The sequence below is a fragment of the Mobula birostris genome, chromosome 23, assembly GCF_030028105.1.
Source record: "Mobula birostris isolate sMobBir1 chromosome 23, sMobBir1.hap1, whole genome shotgun sequence".
Classification (NCBI taxonomy): domain Eukaryota; kingdom Metazoa; phylum Chordata; class Chondrichthyes; order Myliobatiformes; family Myliobatidae; genus Mobula; species Mobula birostris.
In genome coordinates, this window is record NC_092392.1 from 63574399 (window position 1) to 63593220 (window position 18822).

The 18822-nt window shown below is 42.0% G+C and overlaps 2 protein-coding genes across 6 annotated transcripts in view; one reads left to right on the plus strand and one right to left on the minus strand.

The window, feature by feature from the left end:
• The window catches only part of appl2 (adaptor protein, phosphotyrosine interaction, PH domain and leucine zipper containing 2), a 137603-nt gene that overhangs the window by 89866 nt on the left and 28915 nt on the right, over positions 1-18822 (plus strand). For all 5 annotated transcript variants that reach the window (XM_072241685.1, XM_072241682.1, XM_072241681.1 and 2 more), the window contains 3 exons: positions 320-362; positions 449-505; positions 590-681. In XM_072241685.1, the coding sequence (XP_072097786.1) occupies positions 320-362; positions 449-505; positions 590-681 (192 nt within the window). The remainder of the gene's footprint in view (positions 1-319; positions 363-448; positions 506-589; positions 682-18822) is intronic.
• Positions 10698-15769, minus strand: LOC140186922 (uncharacterized). Its single transcript, XM_072241686.1, has 3 exons — positions 15717-15769; positions 13801-13984; positions 10698-12749 (listed from the first exon to the last, which is right to left on the minus strand). The coding sequence occupies exons 2-3, from the start codon at positions 13808-13810 to the stop codon at positions 11950-11952; spliced, it is 810 nt and encodes a 269-aa protein (XP_072097787.1). The 5' UTR covers positions 13811-13984; positions 15717-15769; the 3' UTR covers positions 10698-11949.

The following is an 18822-nucleotide window of genomic DNA, read 5'->3' on the forward strand; positions in this document are numbered from 1 at the left end:
CAATTCAGACTCTACACTTACCAGACTGATAGGCAGTCTGCATTGTCCTCAGAAAGTCTTTGTCCTTGTACTCCACAGACACCCAACCCGTTCCACGTATATTACTAAGCTTTGGCCAAGGTCTAGACTTGCTTTCCAGTTTAGCATCTTCCAACAGGGCAAAAGCACAGACCCATTTGTCTCTGGGCCAGGAGAGCTGCAGTTTATAACCAAAGGAAAACAGGAGAATAGGTGCAAATGAAATCAACATGTTTAAAATTGAACTGTTCCTTATCAAAGCTACTGTACAGCTGGTTACATGTGAATGGTTGCATTGTAGGAACATTATTCTGCAAGCAGAAGGCAAGCTGGAATATGAAGAGGTATCAAATTAAATCATATTCTCAGATTTTTCTTTCAGCTGATTTCCTTAAAGATTGACATAACAGTTTTGTTTTTTTATTTACAGTGGATTTGCACAATCAATAATATATCCAGACAGATCTACCTCACTGACAACCCAGAGGTAACCTGCTTTGTTATATTAATGTTCCCTGTAATTTGTAAAGGGTTCACGGTTAGTGGATTAACAAATCCCTTTGCGTTCTAGGCAACTGCAATCAGGCTGAACCAAACAGCCGTGCAGGCAGTGACCCCAATGTCCACGTTTCAGAAGAAACATGAAAGTTTTCGCCCTAAGCGGTAAGGCTCAGGATCAGGGATCAACTTTATTCACCATATACATTTACGTGAATAAGAATTATATAACATTATTAAAATGGTTAATAGTGTCCACAGTGCAGTGTAGGGACGGGTAATGGATGGCAGTAGGTGGGGATTAATTGCCTGAGGGAAGAAATTTTTCAGGTGTGAAATTTGTTTTAAGGGAGCTTTTGGAAAAACCAGGTTGCTGAGTGGGTAGTGTCCACAGTGATTTTTGCTTCCTGCTTCTTCATCGTGAACACACACCAGTACTGCAGTACTGCAGCCAATGGCCTTTTCTGCTGACCTAAAAGTTCACTGTAGTTTTCATATATTCTGAGAGGATGCTGCACCAAACCAGTCGCAAGAGGTACATCTTCTGCTGGACCTTCCTGTTAATGAAGGAAATGTGGTTCTCCCACATGAGCTCCTGCAAAATCATGATACCCAGGAGTCTGAATGTAGCTAACTGTAGAGTTGTTGGTGAAGAGTGGAAAGGAGGCAATTTCTCCTGAAGTCCATATGCACTAAAGGTGTATTTAAATGTGTGTAGCATTCGGAATAAGGTGGACAAACTCATGACGCAATTAGAGATTGGTCGATATGACGTGGGCATCACTGAGTTGTGGCAGAAAAAAGGCCATTACTTTGTATCGGAAGGACAGGCAAAAAGGCATAGATGGTGGTGTGGCTCTGATGGCATTACATCTTTAGAAAGAGGGTTAGAGAATGTTAAATCTTTGTGACTGGGGTTAAAATGCAAAGGTAAAAAAAAAACATTATGGGAATCACATATAGGCTTCCAAATAGTAGACAGGATGTGGGGTTGAGATTGCAAAGGGAGCTGGAAAAGGCACGTACAAGGGTAATGTCACAGTTGTAATGGGGGACTCCAATATGATTGGGAAAATCAGTTTGCTGTCGCAACAGAGAAAATTTGTTGATTGCCTATGAGATGGCTTTTTAGAGCAGCTTGTGCTTGAGCCTACTCGGGGAAAGGTTAACTTAGATTTTAATAACCTAGATCTTATAAGGGAGCTTAATGTAACACACAGATGCAACACAGAGCGTCATAGGAAGTCATTCCTGCCTGTGGCCATCAAACTTTACAACTCCTCCCTTGGAGGGTCAGACACCCTGAGCCAATAGGCTGGTCCTGGACTTATTTCCTGGTATAATTTACATATTACTATTTAACTATTTACGGTTTTATTACTATTTAATTATTTATGGTGCAACTGTAATGAAAACCAATTTCCTCCAGGATCAATAAAGTATGACTATGAATATGACTACGTAAAGGAACCCTTAGGAGGCGGTGATCATAATATCATTGAGTTGAATCTGCAAAGGGGAAAGCATAAGTCACATGTATCAGTATTCCAATGGAATAAAGGGAATTACTGAGGCATGAGAGAGGAGCTTGTCCAGGTGGATTGGAGGAGGAGACTGGTGGGGTGGCAGAGCAGAGATGGCTGAGGTTCTGGGAATAGTTCACAATGCACAGGATAGATACGTCCCACAGAAGAAGTTGTTCTCAAATGCAGGGGTAGGTAACCGTGGTAGACAAGAGAAGTTAAGGACTGCATAACAGCTAAGGAAAGGGCATATAAAGTTACAAAAATGATTGAGGAGCTCTGAAATTCCAACAAAAAGCGACTAAAAAAAGCTCTCAGAAGTTTCTATGTTTCTATGAAAACGATGAAATATGAGGGCAAACTAACCAGTAATATAAAGCAGGCTATCAAAGGTTTTTTTCAGTTATATAAAGAGTAAAAGGGAGGTGAGAGTTGATATTGGGCCACTGGAAAATGATGCTGGTGAGGTAGTAATGGAGGACAAAGAAATGGCAGATGAACTTAATGCAAACATGAGGAAATCTGCAGATGCTGGAATTTCAAGCAACACACATAGAAGTTGCTGGTGAACCCAGCAGGCCAGGCGCATCTATAGGAAGAGGTACAGTCGACGTTTCAGGCCGAGACCCTTCATCAGGACTAACTGAAAGAAGAGCTAGTGAGAGATAGAAACATAGAAAATAGGTGCAGGGGTAGGCCATTGGGCTGATCATCCAACTCAGAACCCTGTACCTGCCTTCTCTGCATACCCCCTGATCCCTTTAGCCACAAGGGCCATATCTAACTCCCTCTTAAGTATAACCAATGAACTGGCCTCAACTGTTTCCTGTGGCAGAGAATTCCACAGATTCACCACTCTCTGTGTGAAGAAGTTTTTCCTCATCTCGGTCCTAAAAGGCTTCCCCTTTATCCTTAAACTGTGACCCCTCATTCTGGACTTCACCAACATCAGGAACAATCTTCCTGCCACAAGCCTGTCCAATCCCTTTAGAATTTTATACGTGTCAGTAAGATCACCCCTCAATCTTCTAAATTACAGCGAGGATAAGCCTATTCGATCCAGTCTTCCATCATATGAAAGTCCTGCCATCCCAGGAATCAATCTGATGAACCTTCTTTGTACTATGGCAAGAATGCCTTTCCTCAGATTAGGGGACCAAAACTGCACACAATACTCCAAGTGTGGTCTCACCAAGGCCTTGTACAACTGCAGTAGTACCTCCCTGCTCCTGTACTCAAATCCTCTTGCTGTAAATGCCAGCATACCATTCGTCTTTTTCACCGCCTGCTGTACCTGCATGCCCACTTTCAATGACTGGTGTACAATGACACCCAGGTCTCATTGCACCTCCCCTTTTCCTAATCAGCCACCATTCAGATAATAATCCGTTTTCCTGTTTTTGCCACCAAAGTGGATAACCTCACATTTATCCACATTAAATTGCATCTGCCATAAATTTGCCCACTCACCTAACCTATCCAAGTCACCCTGCATCCTCTTAGCATCCTCCTCACAGCTAACACTGCCGCCCAGCTTTGTGTCATCCGCAAACTTGGAGATGCTGCATTTAATTCCCTCGTCTAAGTCATTAATATATATTGTAAGCAACTGGGGTCCCAGCACTGAGCCTTGCGGTACCCCACTAGTCACTGCCTGCCATTCTGAAAAGGTCCCGTTTATTCCCACTCTTTGCTTCCTGTCTGCCAACCAATTCTCTATTCACATCAATACCTTACCCCCAGTACCGTGTGCTTTAAGTTTGCACACTAATCTCCTGTGTGGGACCTTGTCAAAAGCCTTTTGAAACTCCAAATATACCACATCCACTGGTTCTCCCCTATCCACTCTGCTAGTTACATCCTCAATTTGAAAGTTGGAGGGGGAGATCCAAAATGATAGGAGAAGACAGGAGGGGGAGGGATGGAGCCAAGAGCTGGACAGTTGATTGGCAAAAGGGATATGAGAGGATCATGGGACAGGAGGCCTAGGGAGAAAGAAAGGGGGAGGGGGGAAGCCCAGAGGATGGGCAGGGAGTATAGGAGTAACAGCAGTCAACAATAACATAAGGCGCTCAGGATGATATCCTCAGGGTGCCCAGGAAATTATAGGCTAGTGAGTCTTACTTCAGTGGTTGGTAAGTTGATGGAAAAGATCCTGAGAGGCAGGATTTATGAACATTTGGAGAGGCATAATATGATTAGGAATACTCAGCATGGCTTTGTCAAAGGCAAGTTGTGCCTTACGAGCCTGATAGAATTTTTTGAGGATGTGACTAAACACATTGTTGAAGGTAGAGCAGTATATGGATTTCAGCAAGGTATTTGATAAGGTACCCCATGCAAGACTTATTGAGAGAGTAAGGTGGCATGGGATCCAAGGGGACATTGTGGATTCAGAATTGGCTTGCCCACAGAAAGCAAAGAGTGGTTGTAGACGGGTTGGTGACCAGTGGTGTGCCTCAGGGATCTGTTCTGGGACCCCTACTCTTAGTGATTTTTATAATTGACCTGCAGGAGGAAGTAGAGGGCTGTGTTAGTAAATTTGCTGATGACACAAAGGTTTGTGGATAGTGTGGAGGGTTGTCAGAGGTTACAGCAGAAGATCAATGGGATGCAAAACTGGGCTGAGAAGTGGCAGATGCAGTTCAACCCAGATAAGTGTGAGGTGGTTCATTTTGGTAGGTCAAATATGATGACAGAATATAGTATTAATGGTAAAACTCTTGGCAGTGTGGAGGATCAGAAGGATCTTGGGGTCCGAGTCCACAGGACACTCAAAGCTGCTGCGCAGGTTGACTCTGTGGTTAAGAAGGCATATGGTGCATTGGCCTTCATCAATCGTGGGTTTGAGTTTAGGAGCCGAGAGGTAACGTTGCAGCTATATAGGACCCTGGTCAGACCCCACTTAGAGTACTGTGCTCAGTTCTGGTCACCTCACTACAGGAAGGATATGGAAACTATAGAAAGGGTACAGAGGAGATTTACAAGGATGTTGCCTGGTTTGGGGAGCATGCCTTATGAGAATAGGTTGAGTGAACTCTGCCTTTACTCCTTGGAGCAACGGAGGATGAGAGGTGACCTGATAGAGGTGTATAAGCTGATGAGAGACATTGATCGTGTGGATAGTCAGAGGCTTTTTCCTGGGGCTGAAATGGCTAGCACAAGATGTCACAATTTTAAGGTGCTTGGAAGTAGGTACAGAGGAAATGTCAGGGATAAGTTTTTTATGCAGAGTGTGGTGAGTGCATGGAATGGGCTGCCAGTGACTGTGGTGGAGGCGGAAACAATAGGGTCTTTTCAGAGAGTCCTGGACAGGTACATGGAGCTTAGAAAAATAGAGGGCAATGGGTAACACTAGGTAATTTCTATGGTAAGGACATGTTCGGCATAGCGTTGTGAGCCAAAGGGCCTGTATTGTGCTGTAGGTTTTCTATGTTTCTTTATCACTTTCAATGCAATGTACCTTTTGAACCATGTTGTCCTTGGCAGTCCTGTCACTGGGCTCTTCTTGGAGCTCCTTGGTTCTTCTAGTCAGAGAGTCCACTAAATGACTGTTAGGCAAGTCGTTCTTCAGTGTACCCACCCCCCCCTTTGTCCCTCTGCACCGATCTTCACCGTACTCCTACCGAGCCTTGTTTACCTACCCTGACCTTTCATTGCTTTTGGATTTTTGATTGCTTGGCTGATGTGCTGGACTGGATGAACAGAAATCTCTTCCAGGTAAACACTGAGGAGGCAAAAGCCATTTTTGTCAGTCACAAAAAATGCTGGTGAACGCAGCAGGCCAGGCAGCACCTATAGGAAGAGGTACAGTTGATGTTGTGGGCCGAGACCCTTTGTCAGGACCAACTGAAAGAGATAGTAAGAAATTTGAAAGTGGGAGGGGGAGATCCGAAATGATAGGAGAAGACAGGAGGGGGAGGGATGGAGCCAAGAGCTGGGAAGTTGATTGGCAAAAGGGATACAAGGCTGGAGAAGGGAGAGGATCATGGGACGGGAGGAGAGGAGCACCAGAGCAAGATGGAGAGCAGGCAAGGAGTTATAGTGAGAGGGACAGAGGGAGAAAAAAGAGAGAGAGAAAGAAAGGGGGGGAATAAATAAATAAGGGATGGGGTAAGAAGGGGAGAAGGGGCATTAACGGAAGTTAGAGAAGTCAATGTTCATGCCATCAGGTTGGAGGCTACCCAGACGGAATATAAGGTGTTGTTCCTCCAACCTGACTGTGGCTTCATCTTTACAGTAGAGGAGGCCATGAATAGACATATCAGAATGGGAATGGGATGTGGAATTAAAATGTGTGGCCACTGGGAGATCCTGCTTTCTCTGGCGGACAGATCGTAGGTGTTCAGCAAAACGGTCTCCCAGTCTGCGTCGGGTCTCGCCAATATATAGAAGGCTGCATGAGAGGCTACAGTTTTTTTTTATACTTTATTTTCAAAATTTTCAAAAAAAACAAGAACATACCAGCTCAGACATATGTAAAAATGAAATAAGCAAAAAAAAGGGACATGACATTAGAGGGATGCCTCTTGTACAAAATGCTCAAAAATACTAAACATTAAATCTCAAATGAGGGCAATGGGAAATCAGCTGAGGGGAAATTGCTCATCCGCTCCCGGCCTCGTCAGGTAGGCAAGAAGTGGATCCCAGATAGCCAAAATTTTTAAAATTGAATTGGTTCTCAAGAACCTCAGTTTCTCCATCTGTATAACTATATAACCATATAACAATTACAGCATGGAAACAGGCCATCTCGGCCCTTCTAGTCCGTGCTGAGCTCTTACTCTCATCTAGTCCCACCGACCTGCACTCAGCCCATAACCCTCCATTCCTTTCCTGTCCATATATCTATCCAATTTAACTTTAATTGACAACATCGAACCTGCCTCAACCACTTCTGCTGGAAGCTTGTTCCACACAGCTACCACTCTCTGAGTAAAGAAGTTCCCCCTCATGTTACCCCTAAACTTTTACCCTTTAACTCTCAACTCATGTCCTCTTGTTTGAATCTCCCCCACTCTCAATGGAAAAAGCCTATCCACGTCAACTCTATCCCCCTCAGAATTTTAAATACCTCATCAAGTCCCCCCTCAACCTTCTACGCTCCAAAGACTGAAGACCCAACTTGTTCAACCTTTCTCTGTAACTTCGGAGATAAAACCCAGGTAACATTCTAGTAAATCTTCTCTGTACTCTCTCAATTTTGTTGACATCTTTCCTATAATTCGGTGACCAGAACTGTACATAATACTCCAAATTTGTCCTTACCAATGCCTTGTACAATTTCAATATTACATCCCAACTCCTATACTCAATGCAAACAACAGGAATTCTGCAGATGCTGGAAATTCAAGCAACACACATCAAAGTTGCTGGTGAACGCAGCAGGCCAGGCAGCATCTGTAGGAAGAGGTGCAGTCGACATTTCAGGCCGAGACCCTTCGTCAGGTCCTATACTCAATGTTCTGATTTATAAAGGCCAGCATACCAAAAGCTTTCTTCACCACCCTATCCACATGAGATTCCACCTTCAAGGAACTATGCACCATTATTCCTAGATCCCTCTGTTCTACTGCATTCTCCAATGCCCGACCATTTACCATGTATGTCCTATTTTGATTAGTCCTACCAAAGTGTAGCACCTCACATTTTTCAGCATTAAACTCCATCTGTCATCTTTCAGCCCACTCTTCTAACTGTCCTAGATCTCTCTGCAAGCTTTGAAAACCTACTTCATTATCCACAACGCCACCTATCTTAGTATCATCTGCATACTTACTAATCCAATTTACCACCCCATCATCCAGATCATTAATATATATGACAAACAACATTGGACCCAGTACAGATCTCTGAGGCACACCACTAGTCACCGACCTCCAATCTGACACACAGTTATCCACCACTACTCTCTGGCGTTTCCCATCCAGCCACTGCTGAATCCATTTTACTACTTCAATATTAATACCTAACGATTGAACCTTCCTAACTAACCTTCCGTGTGGAACCTTGTCAAAGGCCTTACTGAAGTCCATATAGACAACATCCACCGCTTTACTCTGGTCAACTTTCCTAGTCTCTTCAAAAATTCAGTAAGATTTGTCAAACATGACCTTCCACGCACAAGTCCATGTTGACTGTTCCTAATCAGACCCTGTCTATCCAGATAATTATATATACCATCTCTAAGAATACTTTCCATCAATTTACCCACCACTGACGTCAAACTCACAGGCCGATAATTGCTAGATTTACTCTTAGGACCCTTTTTAAACAATGGAACAACATGAGCAATATGCCAATCTCTGGCACCATCCCCGGTTCTAATGACATTTGAAATATTTCTGTCAGAGTCCCTGCTATTTCCACACTAATTTCCCTCAAGGTCCTAAAAGCGCAAGTACTTCCTCTTCTTTAATCGTCGTAGTTTCCACAACTACCCTACTTGTTTCCCTTACCTTACACAATTCAATATCCTTCTCCTTAGTGAATACCAAAGAAAAGAAATTGTTCAAAATCTCCCCCATCTCTTTTGGCTCCGCACATAGCCATCCGCTCTGATTCTCTAAGGGACCAATTTTATCCCTCACTATCCTTTTGCTATTAATATAATTGTAGAAACCCTTTGCATTTATTTTCATCTTACTTGCCAGAGCAACCTCATATCTTAGCTTTTCTAATTTTTTTCTTAAGATTCTTTTTACATTCTTTATATTCCTCGAGCACCTCTTTTGCTCCAAGCTGCCTATATTTATTGTAGATCTCTCTCTTTCTCCGAACCAAGTTTCCAATATCCCTTGAAAACCATGGCTCTCTCAAACTTTTAACCTTTCCATAGAAACTACAGCACAGAAACAGGCCTTTTTGGCCCTTCTTGGCTGTGCAGAACCATTTTCTGCCTAGTCCCACTGATCTGCACACGAACCATATCCCTCCATACACCTCCCATCCATGTATCTGTCCAATTTATTCTTAAATGTTAAAAAAGAACCCGCATTTACCACCTCGTCTGGCAGCTCATTCCATACTCCCACCACTCTCTGTGTGAAGAAGCCCCCCCTAATGTTCCCTTTAAACTTTTCCCCCCTCACCCTTAACCCATATCCTCTGGTTTTTTTTCTCCCCTTGCCTCAGTGGAAAAAGCCTGCTTGCATTCACTCTATCTATACCCATCATAATTTTATATACCTCTATCAAATCTCCCCTCACTCTTCTACGCTCCAGGGAATAAAGTCCTAACCTATTCAACCTTTCTCTGTAACTGAGTTTCTCAAGTCCTGGCAAAATCCTTGTAGACCTTCTCTGCACTCTTTCAACCTTATTTATATCCTTCCTGTAATTTGGTGACCAAAACTGAACACAGTACTCCAGATTCGGCCTCACCAATGCCTTATACAACCTCATCATAACATTCCAGCTCTTATACTCAATACTTTGATTAATAAAGGCCAATGTACCAAAAGCTCTCTTTATGACCCTATCTACCCGTGACACCACTTTTAGGGAATTTTGTATCTGTATTCCCAGGTTCCTGTGTTCCACTGCACTCCTCAGTGCCTTACCATTAACCCTGTATGTTCTACCTTTCAACCATACAGGAACATAAAGATTCTGTACCCTCAAAATTTCACCTTTAAATGACCTCCATTTCTCTATTACATCCTTCCCATAAAACAAATTGTCCCAATCCACTCCTTCTAAATCCTTTCACATCTCCTCAAAGTTAGCCTTTCTCTAATCAAAAATCTCGACCCTGGGTCCAGTTCTATCCTTCTCCATAATTATATTGAAACTAATGGCATTGTGATCACTGGACCCGAAGTGCTCTCCAACAGATATGTCCGTCACCTGCCCTATCTCGTTCCCTAACAGGAGATCCAACACTGCCCCTTCTCTAGTTGGTACCTCTATGTATTGCTGCAAAAAACTATCTTGCACACATTTTACAAACTCCAAACCATCCAGCCCTTTTACAGAATGGGTTTCCCAGTCTATGTGTGGAAAATTAAAATCTCCCACAATCCCACTACCTTGTGCTTACTACAAATATCTGCTATCCCCTTACAAATTTGCTCCTCCAATTCTCACTCCCCATTAGGTGGTCTATAATACACCCCTATAAGCATTACTACATCTTTCCCATTCCTCAGTTCCACCCAAATAGCCTCCCTAGACGAGTCCCCTAATCTATCCTGCCAAAGTACCGCTGTAATATTTTCTGTGACAAGCAATGCAACGCCTCCCCCTCTTGACCCTCCGATTCTATCACACCTGAAGCAACGAAATCCAGGAATATTTAGTTGCCAATCACACCCGTCCTGCAACCATGTTTCACTAATAGCTACAGCATCATATTTCCAGGTATCAATCCATGCTCTAAGCTCATCCACCTTTCTTACAATGTTCCTAGCATCAAAATAGATGCATTTAAGAAACTCTGCACCTCTTACTCTCTGTTTATCCTTAATGGTGCAAACAACTTTGTTATCTTTTTCTTCCTTCTCCCCTACATCTTCGGTCTGAGTGCTCCTGTTCTCTGACCCCTGTCTATCCTCCCTCACACACTGTCTACTAGCTTCCTCTATTTGAGAACTAACCTCCTCTCTCCTAGTCCCTTTAGTTTGATTCCCACCCCCCCCCCCAACCATTCTAGTTTAAAGTCTCCCCAGTAGCCTTTGCAGATCTCCCCGCCAGGATATTAGACCTCTAGGATTCAAGTGCAACCCGTCCTTTTTGTACAGGTCACACCTGCGCTAACAGAGGTCCCAATGATCTAGAAACTTGAATCCCTGTCCCCTGCTCCAATCCCTCAGCCACGCATTTATCCTCCACCTCATTCCATCCCTACTCTCACTGTCGCGTGGCACAGGCAGTAATCCCGAGATTACTACCTTTGCAGTTCTTCTTCTCAACTCCCTTCCTAACTCCCTATATTCTCCTTTCAGGATCTCTTTCCTTGTCCTACCTATGTCATTGGTACCAATTTGTACCACGACCTCTGGCTCTGCACCCTCCCACTTCAGCATATCTTGGATGCGATCAGAAACATGCCAGACCCTGGCACCAGGGAGGCAAACTACCATCTGGGTCTCCTGACTGCGCCCACAGAATCACCTATCTGACCCCCTAACTATCAAGTCCTGTAGAAAAATCACATCTGCGGATAGAGATTTAAGATGTCTAAAAATTTTATCCCTCTTAACAACATGACCAAGGCCCTTAACGTTCCACGAGACTATTGTAATATCTTTACCCCCCCCCCAGCTGCGTTCTATCGCAAGGCCTTTGCATATGAGAATAAAAAGGAGATTATTAGAGTTGAGCACAAACATAGTAAACAATGCAAAATAGCTGGCAGCCTCATAGAACACAACATACACAAAAAAAACATGTCTGAGCCATAAACAAGAACATCACACGCTCTAACCCACCCCTGTTCGTGTCTCCCTAAACCAGACACATAGTTCTCCATTTCCATCCCAAAAGGAACAGTTGGGCAGGTAACACTACACAGTTATCACAAACCCCCGCTCCGAGAAAATTTATAACACAAACTATATAATACAGTTAAACAAATGCTATTAGGGCAGGGGAGAGTTATCCAATGTTAGCACCTAAAGCTGAACATTCATGACACCAACTCAAATTTTACCCTTATAATAACAGAAATATTTAGAACATTCTCTGCAATTAAATCCCAGTGCAGTATACAGCATTGTAAAACTACATATAACGAGCAGGTTTCCCCTTATCCCAACATGGAAACCGGCACAAATATAAGCTGAATAAACAGTGTCAATATATCTACTCCCTTTTGCGTGCGTTATTCCTTTCCAAGAATCGTGCTGCTTCCATCGGGTCATCGTATACTTTAGGCACTCTTCCATCTTGATGATGATAAATACAGAGCCTAGCCAGATACTTGCAGGGAGTACTTGATTCCTCCATCACGCAGAGTTTGCAGTACATTTTGAAAGGCACAACATTGAGTCATCAGCTCATTAGTATAGTCCGGGAAGATGAAGACCTTGTTTCCCTCATACTCCATGGGTGGTAGTCTGCTGCAGCACAGGATCAGCTCTTTCACTTGAAAGTGATGGATACGTGCCAAGATGGTGCGCAGCTTAGCGCCGGCAGCTGGCTTTGGCTGGAGAGAGGGATGTGCGCGATCGACTTTAACCTGGTACGGGAAATGCTCTTCCCCGAGCAACTTGGGAATCAGTCTGGAAACAAATTCAGTAGGTTTACCATCCTCCTCGCCCTCCTGTATCCCTACAATCTTAATGTTATGTCTCCGGGAACGAGCCTCTAAGTCATGCACTTTAGCTTCAAGCTGGCTATTTTGTCTCATTAGCTCTGAATACTTAGCTTCAAGCTCTTGCACGCATGCTTCAAGGTCGCAAGCGGTTAGTTCTTGATTAGCCACATGGGCTTGTAAGTCAGCTTGTGAGGCCACAAGCGTCTGAAACTTGGTCTCAAAAACATCAAAGCGGCCGTTAATGCCACGCAGAACTGACTCAGAAATCTCCTGACCTATTTCCTTACACATGGCGTAAGTTTTATCTGACGATATCTCAGACGCGGAGAAGTTCTTTACAGACCCGTTGTTAGCACTAACTTCGGTAGTTTGGCAGTCGGCGGTCTTGGCTTTATTTGCCTTCGGCATTGTCAAGCTTTTCCAGACACTGAGTTTAGACATACACTGTTGGCCTATGCATGAATAAAACAGGGTATAATAGTAATTTTATCGAGGCCTCGGAGAGGAGCACTGACCAAGCACGTCTAATCCATACGCATGTGCACTGGCGCCCCCCGAGAGGGCACAGTTTTAAGGTGCTTGGAAGTAGGTACAGAGGAGATGTCAGGGGTAAGTATTTTATGCAGAGAGTAGTGAGAGCGTGGAATGGGCTGCCGGCAACGGTGGTGGAGGCGGATATGATAGTTTTAAAAGACTCCTGGACAGGTATATGGAGCTCAGCAAAATAGAGGGCTATGGGTAACCCTGGGTAATTTCTAAGGTTAAGGTGAGCCAAAGGGCCTGTATTGTGTTGTAGGTTTTCTTTCTTTTTCAATATTTTTATTAATTACTTGCATAGACGAATACAAAATAAATTATGATATTATGGAAACAGAAACAAGGTTAAAATGCCCCATATCTATGTATAGTAAATTAACCGTAATATTGAAAAAGTATATTTTATTCTAATCTAAAGCAAAATCAAAACCCCATAACAAAAAAAAAGAGAAAAAAAAGCTGTTTGGTTAAAAGAAAAAGAATCTCTGACATATAGTAGCAAATTCAAACATATATTAGCCATCATCATTGCTGAACAAGTCAAAAATTGTGAAAGTAGTTCCAAAAAGGTCCCCATAGTGTGGAAAAAACTTGTCTAGGTATAGAAATAGAACACCTAATCTTCTCCAGATTTAAACATGACATAACATCAATCAACCAATGGGCGTGAGTAGGCGGAGTGGCATCTTTCCATTTAAGCAACAAAACTCTTCTGGCTAAAAGAGAAATAAAGGCCAAAATATGCAAATCATTCAGTTTAAGAGTAAAATCATTTCCTCCAACAATGCCAAACAAGGCAGTCAGAGGGTTGGGTTTAAAGTTTACTTTAAAAAGCTCCGAGAAAGTTTGAAATACTTCTTTCCAAAATTTATCAAGCCACAGGCAGGATCAAAACATATGAATTAGAGAGGCCTCTTTGACATTACACCTATGGAGAAAAATCTGAGTAAAAACGAGAGAGCTTACCTTTAGTCATATAGGCTGTATGAACCACTTTAAATTGTAAAACAGTGACGCACACATAACGAAGAGGTGTGAACAAGTTTAAAAAATTTCATTCCAAGTATCCTCATCAGTTGAAATCTGTAGGCCTTGTTCCCAGAGGCTTTTAATTTTGTCTAACGAAATGTTTCTCACTGCCAACAGCATACTATAAATATTAGAAATAGATCCATTATGAAAAGGTTTTAGAGTAAAAGTTGTATCAATTAAATTCTTGTCTGGACATTTAGGAAATGTATGAAGTTGAGAACGCAAGAAGTCTCTAATTTGTAAATATCTAAAAAAAGTGAGCTTTACAAAGATTATATTTAATAGATAATTGATCAAATGAGGAAAGACTATCTCCAACAAACAGATCCTGAAAACATTTAATACCTAGTCTCGCAACACACATAAAAGTTGCTGGTGAACGCAGCAGGCCAGGCAGCACCTCTTCCTAGAGATGCTGCCTGGCCTGCTGCGTTCACCAGCAACTTTTATGTGTGTTGCTTGAATTTCCAGCATCTGCAGAATTCCTGTTGTTTGCGTAATACCTAGTCTATTTCACTCTTTAAAACTAAATCAGTCAAAGAAGGTTTTAAAAAAATTAGAGAAAATGGGACTAGAGAGTGAAAAACCAAATAACCCAAAGAATTTTCTAAATTGTAACCAAATCCTCAAAGAATGTTTAACTACATAATTATCAGTTAAATTACTTAAGGATAGAGGAACTGAAGAACCAAGAAGAAAAATTATAGAAAATTTATGAACAGAATTAACTTCTGAAGAAACCCAAACCGGACAGTCTTCACGATTAATATAGTATAACCAAAACTTAAGGTAGAGTGTGTTGACTGTCCAGTAGTTAAACCTAAAATTGGGTAGGGCTAATCCCCCATTTTTTTTAGTTTTCTGAAGATGAACTTTGTTTAATCAGAGGGGGGGTTTATTCTTCCATAAGTAAGAAGATATAATCGAGTCTAAAGAGTCAAAAAAAGGATTTAGAAATAAAAACAGATAGGGCTTGAAATAGATATAAAAATATAGGCAAAATATTCATTTTAATAGAATTGATACATCCAATCAGTGATAAAGAAAGGGAAGACCAATTTGATAGTACCTTCTTAACATACTCCAAAAGAGTGATAAAGTTTTCTTTAAAAAGAAATTTATATTTCCTAGTAATTGTTATACCTAAATAAGTAAATTGATTTCTTACAATTTTAAAAGGAAGGTTAGAGTTGACTGATACCAAATTATTCAAAGGAAAAAGTTCACTCTTATGAAGATTAAGTTTATATCCTAAGAACTGACTAAATTCAGAAAGTAAAGGAAGTAATGAGGGTAGAGAGGACTCCACATTAGAGATGTAAAGCAAAAGGTCATCAGCATAAAGCGACAACTTATGAGTGATACCCCTCCTTAAAATACCCGAGATGTCAACGGATTCACGAAACACGGTGGCTAAAGGCTCTAAAGCCAAATCAAAAAGCGAAGGACTCAAAGGACATCCTTGTCTGGTTCCACGTTGGAGATTAAATGGTTTAGAACTCTGAGAGTTAGTAAGAACCTGTGCAGTGGGAGATGAATGAAGTAATTTAATCCATTGGATAAAATTGGACCCAAAGTTAAATCTACTCATATTCAATCATTTCGAAGATGAACAGTCTAAAACAGGGTCAAGACAGCAATTAAAATCACCTCCCAAGATTAAAGAGTACAAATTTAAGTCTGGTAAAAAAGAAAAAAAAAGTTCAAAAAAGCTGGGATCATCTCTATTCGGAACATAGAGTTTAGTTTGTTATCTAATTTCCCTGAGACTATAACGAGCCACCCATTGGGGTCAGACATTACATCATGTTGAACAAAAGCAACTGAATTGTCAATCAAAATCGAAGTACCTCTGGCCTTGGCTTGAAAGGAAGAATGAAAAGCTAGACTGTTCCAACGCCCACAGTCAAATCTGCGAACATGTGTCTCTTGTAAAAAAAAATAATTGAGGCCTTCAATTTCTTAATATAGGTAAAATCTAATTGCATTTCACAGGGTGGTTTAAACCAGCGGTCCCCAACCGCCAGGCTGCGGACCGGTACCGGGCTGCAAAGCATGCGCTACCGGGCCGAGAGGAAACGATATGAGTCAGCTGCACCTTTCCTCATTCCCTGTCACACCCACTGTTGAACTTTAATGCACGCAAGGTCATCTGTGACTCTGACGTGCAAAGGAATGGGGCCATGACCCATTTGTGAATGTTTCCACTGAACCTTCCATGTCAGCGCGGGAGGAAGATCAACTTCTTGAGCTTGCAAATGACGGTGGGCTGAAAAGTATGTTTGACATAACATCTCTGCCAGCATTCTAGATCAAAGTCAAGGCTGAATATCCTGAGATAGCCACAAAAGCACTGAAAACGTTGCTTCCATTTCCAACATCGTATCACTGCGAAGCAGATTTTTCTGCAATGAATGCAATGAAAACTAAATTGTGGAATAGACTGGACATAAAGAACCCCCTTCAAGTATCGCTGTCTCCCATCATCCCATTTCCTGTCTTGTTGCAGGAAAACAAGCCCAGGGCTCTCACTGATTCAGCGATATTGGTGTGTTGCGATGAATTTATATGTTCATATGAGGAAAATGTGCGCTGTATGTTTAATATCCAAACGTTACTTAAAATGTTATGATGTTCTTGACTTATAAGTGACTTACAATTCAGTGGTCCCCAACCTCCGGGTCGCGAAGAATACAGCGGTACAGCGGTAGCTGGGACACACCCAGCACATCTTTAAGAAAAAAACAGAAATAAACAAGCTAATCGATTAGGTGCTACCTGTCATGTAAATGTCGGCCCAGATCAGAGGAGATTGCCGATTGCATCGCCTCTGATCTGGGCCGACATTTACGTGCCGGGCGGCACCTAATCAATTAGCTTGCTTATTTCGGCTTTTTTATTAAAGATGTGCTGGGTGCCTCTGGGCTTCACCCCTCCACCTTTCTTTCTCCCTAGGCCTCCTGTCCCATGATCATCTCGTATCCCTTTTGCCAATCAACTTTCCAGCTCTTAGCTCCATCCCCCTCCTGTCTTCTCCTATCATTTTGGATCTCCACCTCCCTCTCCCACTTTCAAATCTCTTACTAGCTCTTCTTTCAGTTAGTCCTGATGAAGGGTATCGTCCCGAAACGTCGACTGTACCTCTTCCTAGAGATGCTGCCTGACCTGCTGTGTTCACCAGCAACTTTGATGTGTGTTGCTTGAAATTCCAGCATCTGCAGATTTCCTCGTGTTTGCATTCCGACTACCGCTGTACCACTGCATTCTTTGCAGCAATGTATCGGTCCGCGGCCCGGAGATTTGGGACCACTGTTACAATTGACTTATCACTATATTCATGTGAGGAAAATATGCGCTGTGTGTTGAATATTAAATTTGTTAGATAAAACCCTTTAGAAACGAAATTGGTGTATTAGCCACTTGTAAGTGACATAGTTGACTTATCACCTATACTCTGGTCGTGTTTAACACCCCCCCCCCCCCAGTGGGCCGGTCCACAAGAATATTGTCAATAATAAACTGGTCCGCGGTGCAAAAAAGGTTGAGGACCCCCGGCTTAAACCTTTCACATTTAAAGTAAGAAAATTAATACAGGTTTCCCCCGCCATCCGAAGGTAGAGCCTTCCTGTGAAACAGTTCATAAACCGAAATGTCGTAAAGTGAAGAAGCAATTACCATTTATTTATATGGGAAAATTTTGTGAGCGTTCGCAGACCCAAAAATAACCTGTCAATCATGCCAAATAACACATAAAACCTAAAATAACTAGCATATAGTAAAAGCAGGAATGATATGATAAATACACAGCCTATATAAAGTAGAAATACTTTTCCACAATCATTGCCGGCACTGTTCTCCGAAGCGAAAATCTCACGCAAGCGCTCCCGGCAAAAACACTCTCGCCAGTGACCTTTAAGCTATGAAGCTGCCAAATCATACCAAATAACACGTAAAAATATACAGCCTATGTAATATAGAAATAATGTATGTACAGTGTAGTATCACTTACTGGAATCGGGAAGACAGCGCCGAGCACACTGATGATGGTGCGTTAGACTGAGTCGTCTCAAGCTGGGGTGGTGCAGTGGCCCCCACCCTCCAAGCTGCTGACCGATACATTGCCGCGAAGCATGCAGTGGTAGCCGGAAGGCACACAGCACATCTTTTAAAAAAAAAAGATATATGAAAATATATCGAAAAAAGAATTGTTCAAAGAAAGAAGTAATAAACTGCACAATTGCAACCAATTGATCAGTCAAACTGAGGGAACAAGGTTATATAAAGTAGAAATAAACAGTTGATAGACTAAAAAGAGCTAAAGAAGAGTTCAAAACATCATGTTGAAAAAAAATTAACTCAGCAAAGAAAACATAATAAGAACATAAACTAATTATAAGAGTATACGAGAATAGAAGAGAGAATTATTCAAAAGAAAGATGTACTAAACCATTAGATTGCAAACTTCCAACAACAAAGAATCAGTCAAGCTAAGGAAGCGTAATTTATATGATACAGTATTAAACAATTAGTCTTCTGGACTTGATTTGGCCTGAAGAAAATCGTGCACTTCCTCAATGGAAAGAAACCACTTAGGAGATCCATTTTTCAAAATGATCCTGAGGTGAGCGGGGTAATTTAGTGAAGGTTTATAGCTTTTGTTATATAACTCTGCCATGACCTTTTTATACTTAAAACGTTCATTTAATACCTCAGGCGAATAATCTTCGACCAGCCTTATCTTATAATCTTCAAAGTTAATCATACCTAACCGACGAGATTGGTGAATTATAGTAACCTTTGTTTGGAAGTCATGAAAAGCAATTATCACAGGTTGAGGTTTTTGTTGAGAAGAGGATCTAAACACTGGGGCTCGGTGTGCCCGGTCTATTCTTGGTGGAGTATCCAAAACGTCAGAAGACAAACGAGCCAACAGTTTTGCAAAAAATTCTGAAGGTC